Below are 9,451 nucleotides of genomic sequence, written 5' to 3'. Positions count from 1 at the left end.
GAAGACCTGAATTCAAATCTGACCTCAGACACTTACTAGCTCTGTGACCCTGGGCAAGTCACTTAGCCTCTGTCTGCCTCAGTTTCCTCATCTGTAAAATGGAAATAATACTAGCACCTACCTCTCAGGGTTGTGAGGTTCAAATGACAATGTTTCTTGTTTATATTATATGTTTATATTTATTTATTATTTATATTATATCTTGCTTGAGTTATATTTTATGCATTTATTATATGATTATTGTATTATTTTATTATTTATATGTATTATTACAAATATAAATATTTATTATAATACATTATGTTTATATTATAACATTTCCAAGCACTTAGCATAGTGCCTGGCACATAATAGACTCTATATAAATGTGAATTCCCTCTCTCCCTTCCTCACTAAATATCAAGTCTGTACTAATGACCATAAAAGGAATTTATACTACTGAATTTTCTTTTTCGTTTTTTCAGACCTGTGATTTCAGCAATATAGAGAGCTCCTGGTGAGTTACTCCCCCCTATCTATCAACGTGCTTGCTTTTAAAATTCTATTCTTACAGAGTGACCTGGGACACTGAGACATTTAGAGACTGGCTCAGGGTCACACAGCCAGTATTGATCAGAGGCAGATATTGAACCATAGCCTTCCTGACTCAGAGACCAACTTTCTATCACCATGCCAATCTGCTCTTCTATTGAATATTTTCTACCTAAACTACAGAGTATTTTAAAATTATTATTTTCCTAGAAGTATCATGGCAGAGTGAACAGAGCTCCAGAACTGGAGCCAAAGGGCCTGGGGTCCATTTTGGCTCTGACACTTATTATCTATAAGTCCTAAGTCAAACTACTTCATTTCTCTGGGTCTGAACTTCCTTATCAATGAAATAAGAGGAGACAAGATGATTGCTAATGTCTTTCAGCTTCTACTCCTACAACTCAAGTATTTGGTTACAAAAGACTGAAAAATGTTTTTCTTTGAATCCTCACCTACGTCTTTTGAAATCCTAACCACCTTCATGTCTCAACCCAAATGCCACATCTCTGAGAAGCTCTCCCTGATCCCTGAGACATGTACCTTTTCTGCCTCTGACTTTGCACAGGACCTTGGACCTGGGCTAAATCCTCATTCCGTTCTATTCTGTACCCTAGTTACTCTTTTAAGGCAGTGCAGTGGCTAAGAGTAACTGGGCTTAGAGTCAGGAGAGACCTCAATTCAAAACCCACCTCAAACACTAGCTAGTTATATGACCTTGGGCAGTCACTTCACCTCTTTCAGCTTCAGTTTCCTTATTCATAAAATGAGGATGATAATAGCACCTACCTCCTAGGGTTACTGCAAGCTTCAAATGAGATAACATGTATATAGCACTCTGAAAACCTTGAAGTACTATTTAAAAACAAGCTATTACAATTCATTTGTTTTGACCAGACTTTTGATTTCATGGCATACAGAACACCCAATAGGGAAATTCCCTCTACTGATGCAGCTCAGAACATGTTTTGCAACTCAAAGAGTCACCTAGGGTACTGAGAGATTAGACAAGTTGCCAGGGGTCACATAGTACACGTCAGAGGTGAATTTTCTGAGTCTGAGGACAGCTATTCTGTCTACTATGCCAAGCTTTCTCCTATAATCACTGTAAAGTATTGCATATCTGTATTTGCTTCCTATGACTTCTACTATATAGTAAGCCTCACTGAAGGCAAGGCCATGTCTTAATTATATTGTCTTTGCCCCCAGCACTTAGCTCAATATTGAATGATTGTTGAATGAATGGTGATCAACCAGTTGAAAAATCCAACATCCAATTTTGTTTTGTTTTGTTTTTATTTTTACTGAGGCAATTGGGGTTAAGTGACATGCCCAAAACAGCTAGTGAGAGTTTTGTGTCTGAGGCGAAATTTGAACTCAGGTCCTTCTGACTTCAGGGTCAGTGCTCTATCCACTGCACCACCTAGCTGCCCTCCAACATCCAATTGTTGATGTAAATAAGCATTTAAGAAGTCAGTGTAGTGTGGGTAAAGCACATGGATGGAGCTAGGGCCCAAAAGATCCAGATTCAAGTTTCAAGCCTGTCATTTTTTTTGCTACATGATCTGTGGGCCAAGTTCTGGGCCACTTCTGTCAAATTCCAAGGTTACTAGTCTAGCTCTGATATTCTATGGTGGCACAGTGGCCTGGAATTAGGAACATTATTCAGTCATTTCAGCCTTGTCCAACTCTTCATGACCCCATTTGGGATTTTCTTTGCAAATATAATGGAATGGTTTGCCATTTCCTTCTCTAGCTGATTTTATAGATAAGGAACTGAGGCAAACAGAGTTAAGTGACTTGCCAGGGGTCACACAGCTAGTAAGCACCTGAGGCCAGATTCAAACTCAGAAACATGAGTCTTCCTGACTCCAGACCTGGCACTCTATCCATTGTATTACCTAAGCACTTTATAATTATTATCTCATTTGGTCCTCACAACAGTGTTGGGAAATAAGTACTATTATTATCCTCATTTTACAGCTGAAGAAACTGAGGTAAGCAGAGGTTAAATGACTTGCCCAAAGTCATATAGATAGTTAGTATGTGAAGTCAGATTTGAACTCAGGTGTTCCTAACTCTAGGCAAACCACTCTAGTATCTTTGCCAAGAAAACCCCAAATGGGATCACAAAGAGTCAGACATGACTGAAACAACCCAACAACAACAATAGTACAGTGCCTGGCACATAGTAAGCACTATAGAAATGTTAGCTATTATTACTGTAACTCTTACAGATTTTCCTGTCCTGTAAATGATTTCCACTCTTGTAGTTGGGATCATACAACTCAATAATTATATACTGACTTGTTTGCTGCCATTTCACATATCTTATATTTCCCACTGATTTCAGGAACCATGCCATCTTCTTTGTATCCCTACATCTAAGACAGGGTTGGGCCCATAATAGGTATTTACTAAATTTCTGTTGATAGACTGGTAAAGGAAGTGGGCAAGGAAAGCATCCAAACAAATACAATCCCTAGGTTCTCCTTCAGTTATTGGCAAAGCCATTATCGGGTTCCTGCCTGGCAAAGCATAACTGCTGCATCATTACTTTAGTCTCCTGACCCTGACACCAAGGGTTAAGCACTGCTACACCCTGAATGCCACAAGTGGAGAGATCTTATTAAATTGCAAGTTCCAACTAAATTGTAATTTCCTAAAAGACAGTGATTATGTGCTCCTCCCCACCCCCCACACACAATGAGTTCATCATCGATTTGACAACATGTACTCAATGAATATTTATTAACTCACATCCCAATGATAGAAAAAAAGGACTTCTTCGGACATTAAAATTGATAGCCAGGTAGACTTGATTGACCAATGGGGAATTTTTAAAAATCAACAAAATCAATTTTTTAATTTTGCTTTCACATAATACAAGAAATCTCAAGGAAACCAGTTCTTAAACCCTTGAGGTTTGCAGAGCACCTGCTCCTGGCTTCCAAGGCAATCATAGTCCCGCTTAGCAAACTAAGAAGCCTGGCATTACGAATCTCCTATTGACTAAAGGGAGATGGTCATCAGTGTTCTCCAGGATTGCCAACTGGCCTCCCAGAGACATTGGATAAAAAAGTCAATTGTAGGGCTGCAATTTAAGATTTCTGGCTCTATTCTCATTTCTGATTTACCTTGTTACGTCAGTTTAGTTCCTTTGGTTATAGATCTTTGGTCCCCCCAGATCACTATCATCTTTACCAGCAAATCCAGCATCACATAGTATATATCAGAGGTGAATTTTCTCAACTCTTTGATAGCCGTTCTGTCTACTATGCCAAGCTGTCTCCTATAATCACAATTTCCATAAAAATGGAAGCTAAGGGACTCAATACTCCCCACATAAAATGTATATCCTTTGTCTTAAAATGTGATTATTATGAATGAAATCACATTTAATTTACAATTTTCAGAGGTGTAGCCTGCTCTTATTGGCCAAATATATGCCACAAACAAGATTCTAATTCCTCAATCACCAGTAAAGGCCTATATGCTAACAACTCTATTCCTCTTGACCACCTGCTTCCTAAGGAACAAATATCAAAATCAACAGTCATCATTGGTAGTGATGGTGCTCCCCTGTAATCTCTGCTACTGGGGAAGATTGAGGCTGGTATTTTGCTTGAGTTCTGGAGTTTTGAGCTGCAGTTGGGCTAAAGCTGATTGGATGTCAATGCCAATTGGATGTTTGACACCAATTTGATGAGCCCTAGGGAGTGGAGGGTGACCAGACTGCCTAAGGAGGGAAAAACCAGCTCAGGTCAGAATAAGCAAGCAGGTTAACTCTTCTGTGATCAGCATTTGAATTGAGAAGTGAGCAGCTGCTGCATTTCAAGCCTAGGCAATAAAGTGATACCCAGTCTCAATAAAAACAAAGAAACAAAAACCAAACATATAAATAGGTGATTGGATAGGCAAATAAATGATAAATTAATAGTCAAGCAAATAAATGAGAAAATGAATAAATAGGTAGGTTGATGAATGAATAGACAGACTGACGGACAAATAGATTAAATAGATAGATAGTTTTGTTTTTTAAATAAAATCAACAGTGACTACTTTCCCTTTGGAGTTTCTGGGAAAAGGAAAAGAGAATTGAAAAGAATCTAGTTGCACTCTCTGTTTCAACCAGTTCGTTCCAGATTTGCCAAACTGTATAAGAATGGAAGCAAAAGGATGCAATCAATAGACTTGAGGGTGATATCATTTGGTTTTGGCCCTGCTGCTTTTTCTTTCTTTTAACTTGTAAATGAATGTGCTGAGTTCTGCTTACGTTTGGTTTTCTACTCCTCAATTTGTGTGTTAACACTTTCTGACTGGAAAAAAAAAACACATCTGTCTGCATTATCATAACCACCTCCTTTATATATTTATTCGTGTAACTGTCTCGTTTAAATGCAAATTACCAAACCTCATTTAAGCTTAACCAGCTATGAGAACAGAAGGATCAGGGCAGGATCTGTGATTTCATTAGTATAATGAAGTTCCAGGTGAAGAAACTTCCTTTACCAATGCAGGTAAGATTGACATTTTCTCTGCAATTTATAGTCCTAGAAAGTTGCCTAGAGCACTGAGAGGTGAAGTAATTTCCCCAGGGTCACTCCGCCACTATGTATAAGAGGTAAGTCTTAAATCCTAAAAAGCTATCTTTGAAGCCTGCTCTCTCTCCACTATACCACATTGTTGAAGATTTGATTCCACTGTATAAAACTAGTTATTAGCTTAGCCATTGTCGTGGGGAAAGAGAGAGGGGGAGAGTTAAGGATCATCATGTGACCCTGGATGAGGATTTAAAAAGTCATTCTGTGGATTATTTAACTAGGGGAAAAGCAATAACATTAATTCAGAACTCCAGGGCAGACAGCTCACGCCAGACAGAAATATCTGTGCATGTGTACTTACTTTGGTATTTAGCCATCACTTCCCTGCCAGAAGGAAACAAAGAGATTCCAAACTGAGGGATTAAAATCACTAAAGGCAAAGCAACAAGCTGCAGAAATCAACATTTAATGTGAATGAGCAAATCTTCCATATTCCCTGCAGCCACTGTATGTGGTAAAAGCATAGAACAGCTTTCCCCCATATCACGGAGGTCTCTCTGTGACTCCATCAAACACAGGTCTCTCAGTGACTCCGCGGTGTGATAAAGCTCCTATTGATCAGACTTCGTTGTCTGAGATGATTCAGTCTTGGTTCTCAGAGCTGTTCCACATTGTATTAAGCAGAGTTAAACCTTGGGGGAAAGAGAGCCTTCAGAACTCCCAGGAGATTATGGGGGTCTGTTCTCCTGTTTCTTTTCACTTGACCCACATGGCCTGGAGGATGGTGAGTCCAAGAAACACATGTCCCTTGGCAAAAAACTTGTTAAAGTGATATCTTTAATAAACACATTCTGAGCAAATCAAAGAATCGTGTGCCTCACAGATTAGCTTTCTAAACTATCTTTGCAAGGTCTTTGCTCTGAATCCCAAACCAGGAAGACAAAGAGATTATTTTTTTTTAATCACAAAAAAATGACCAACTGTAGAAAAACAAATACTCCCCTCAATAAGGTAATGTTTTATTTCTGAGGATAAAATCAAAGGAAGGAATTTTAAGAAATCTTCCTCCAACCTCATTAAAATGTGTAGAAAGAAAATCACACCAATAATTTAAGGCTCACAAAAAACTCAGATTTGCCTTTCTTTCCAGAAAGTGTCCCTTTTCTAGAGCTAAAGCACTGAGTTCCCATCACATCCAGAGAGACACAGGTCTGTGGACATGAGAATTAGGGCAGGCTTATGCTGAGAAACAAGTGTCTGTGTAAGGAAGGTGCTGGTGAAATAGTGGTTCCCAAAAAAGCAGCACAAACTTTTTTCCATCCATAAGCACAACATATTTATACAGAAAGAGAAAATATGGCAGAAACATCTGGACTGTTGTATAAAAGCTCCTTTCACCTGCCACAAAAAAAATAACTTTTTCTCCCTATACTCAAATAAATATACTCAAACTTGAAACAAATGTATCATTGTTTTACAAAATCCCTAGCTTTTGCTTGTTGGTTGTTGTTTTTTCCAAAGGTTCCTGTCTGGGTTTTCCCACTAATGGCTAAAAGTGACCAGGACTGCAAATACATACATCTTACTGCACTCACCATTTCAGCAGTTTCCTGCGTCATGGAATGTGGTACTTTTTAAAAATAAGTGACCCTTTGGTGTCATGGAAAAAAAAAGAAAAGGGGAAAGAGGGGGAGAAGGACTGAGGGAGAAAATCAGGTTGGAGAATAGTCTTTCTATAATACTCAGTGGTACAAAATAGATTTCCACTATCAAGACCCCTTCTTCTGCTTCCCCCTCTTACATCCCCACCTGCCTGTCTTGGTCTCTTCTACAGATCTGTTTCCTGGCTTGTATCCAGGCAAAGGGCATAGAGGGATTTCCTTATGTCTACGTTGCTTTTGACTTTAAGATTACATTTTTCTGGGGCACAGCTTTCTCTCTGGGCCCCTTCCATGTTTTCTGGGATTTTAGTAAAGGATTCTTTGCTCCCACTAGACTTCAGCTGATTCACACTGTCCTGTATTGAGCCCTGGCCTGTGGTGCTGGCTGGTTCTTCCTTGAGGGCTGCCCTTTCTTCATTGTCTGTCTCCCGATGATAGAAGTAATTGAAGTTGGAAACAATGACAGGCACAGGCAGAGCTATGGTGAGGACACCTGCAATGGCACACAAAGATCCCACAATCTTGCCCCCTACCGTCACTGGTCTCATGTCCCCATATCCCACTGTAGTCATGGTGACCACTGCCCACCAGAAGGCATCTGGGATGCTGGAGAAGTGAGTCTCGTGGTTGTCTGCCTCTGCAAAGTAGACAGCACTGGAGAAGAGGATGACTCCAATGAAGAGGAAGAAGATGAGGAGCCCCAGTTCCCGCATGGAGGCCTGCAAGGTCTTGCCCAGGATTTGGAGGCCCTTAGAATGGCGGGAGAGTTTGAAGATACGAAAGACCCTGACCAAGCGGATGACCCGCAGGATGGCCAAAGACATGGCTTGCTGTCCATTGGAACTGCTGCCTCCTCCTACTCCCCCTGGCTGTTGTTCTGCAAGCTCAGTGCCCAGGGTGATGAAGTAAGGAAAAATTGCAACCACATCAATGATGTTCATGATGTTGCGAGAGAATTCCGCTTTGCTGGGGCAAGCAAAGAAGCGTACCAGAAGTTCGAAGGTGAACCACACTACACACGTGGTCTCCACAATGAAGAATGGGTCTGCCAGGGTCCTGGGCATCATAGAGGCCACTGTGGGCCCCTGAGGCAGAAGATGCAGGTTCTGACCACCACCTCGGCTGGCATTAGTGTTCTGGGGGTGAGCTGGAGGCTGTTGGGGGAGCTGGGAATGATGAAGCAGCTCCCGTTCATCCCGGAACTCAGGCAAGGTCTCAAGACAGAAGGTGATGATGGAGATGAGGATGACCAAAACTGAGACAATGGCGATGCCCCGGGCTGAGCCAGAACTCTCTGGGTACTCAAAGATGAGCCAGACCTGCCTCTGGAACTCATTCCGGGGCAGTGGCTTCTCCTCTTCTTTGATGAAGCCCTCATCCTCCCTGAACCTCTCCATGGCCTCGTCCCCTAGTTGGTAGAAGCGGATCTCATCAGCAAACACGTCCAAAGAGACATTGACCGGCCTCCGCAGCCTGCCCCCCGACTGGTAGTAGTAGAGGATGCCATCAAAGCTGGGTCGGTTGCGATCGAAGAAATACTCATTGCGCAGGGGGTCAAAGTAATGCAGACGCTTGGCAGGGTCCCCCAAGAGAGTGTCCGGGAACTGAGCCAGGGTGCCCAGCTGAGTCTCGAAACGCAGGCCCGAGATGTTGATAAGGACGCGCTGATGATGGAGGGCAGATGACCCTAAACCTTCACCCTCCGACATACCCAGAGAGGAGCTTGTTTCTCCTTCTTCTTCCCCCTGTCCAGGTTGCTGTCGCACTGCCTGAGGAAACTCAGGTAAGGGACGTCCACCTCGGCCCTCGCCTCTCCCACCACGGCCACGTCCGGACCTCCTCGGCGTCCCGTCCTTGGTTCCGTCGTTGAACTGCCCGGTCGGGGGACGCAAGAGCTCTTCCTCTGGCTTGGGGCAGCTGCTTCCCCCAGCCTGCTCTCCTTTCCCTATGGCCGTGGTGCCTCCGTTTTTCAGGGTGACCAAGGCAATCTCCATGGGCCAGGGGCAGGGGCATGCTGCGCCCCCGCCTCTTGGCTCCCCCGTCACACTCTCTCCCGGTGCCCTCTCCAAGCCCTCTGCTAACCTCCTGCCTGGCCGCCCGAATCTCTGCGAATGTTCCCTGCTGAGGTTGCCGGAGCGACTCCCAGTTAGTCCTGACGTCAAGAAGCTGCCCTGGCTCTTTTCTCTCTGCAAGCTTGTCGGTTACCAAGCAGCATAAATGCTTCTTTGCAAGCAGATGCAATCTTACACTGCGCTCTCCATCAGCAAGGCACTCAGCCACCACCCCCTGTAGTTCCCTCCACCTCTTCTTTCATTCTCTTCCTCCCCTTCCCCGCTCGGCGACTCTCACCCCCTATAGCTCCAGCTAGTCCTGCCAGACTAGCAACATAACATCACCCCCACCTACCCCCTTCCCTCCTCTCCCAAAACACTGGGGGCGTCACCCTGTGCAGAGGCTGAGTTATTGGTTTGGGAGGGCAGGGAGCGAGTAGGGGGAGGTGCAGAAGAGGAGCACAGGTTGTATACCGGAGAGAACCAAGACTCCCCTGGGCAAGAAGATGAGAATAACTTTGTGTTTTTCTGCTCACCTGGGACTCTGCAATAAGCTGGATGGACTTGGGCGGTGGAGTGAGAAGGTGAGAATATTGAGTTGTTCCACGATGGAAGAGATGAAAATAACTCTCTCTCTCTCTCTCTCTCTCTCTCTCTCTCTCTCTCT

The 9,451-nt window shown here is 43.2% G+C and overlaps 1 protein-coding gene across 1 annotated transcript; it reads right to left on the bottom strand.

Annotated features, from left to right (window-relative positions):
* Positions 1 to 5,522: 5,522 nt before the first annotated feature.
* Positions 5,523 to 8,820, bottom strand: KCNA5 (potassium voltage-gated channel subfamily A member 5). Its single transcript, XM_027838729.1, has one exon. The coding sequence runs from the start codon at positions 8,725 to 8,727 to the stop codon at positions 6,901 to 6,903; it is 1,827 nt and encodes a 608-aa protein (XP_027694530.1). The 5' UTR covers positions 8,728 to 8,820; the 3' UTR covers positions 5,523 to 6,900.
* Positions 8,821 to 9,451: the final 631 nt, after the last annotated feature.

Source organism: Vombatus ursinus, unplaced genomic scaffold (genome assembly GCF_900497805.2).
Source record: "Vombatus ursinus unplaced genomic scaffold, bare-nosed wombat genome assembly UNPS02014830.1, whole genome shotgun sequence".
Lineage (NCBI taxonomy): Eukaryota > Metazoa > Chordata > Mammalia > Diprotodontia > Vombatidae > Vombatus > Vombatus ursinus.
This window is presented reverse-complemented; position numbering and strand designations above follow the sequence as displayed.

Excerpts from the sequence above, each read along its gene's own strand:
- KCNA5 (XM_027838729.1), bottom strand. The coding sequence starts at position 8,727 with ATGGAGATTGCCTTGGTCACCCTGAAAAACGGAGGCACCACGGCCATA.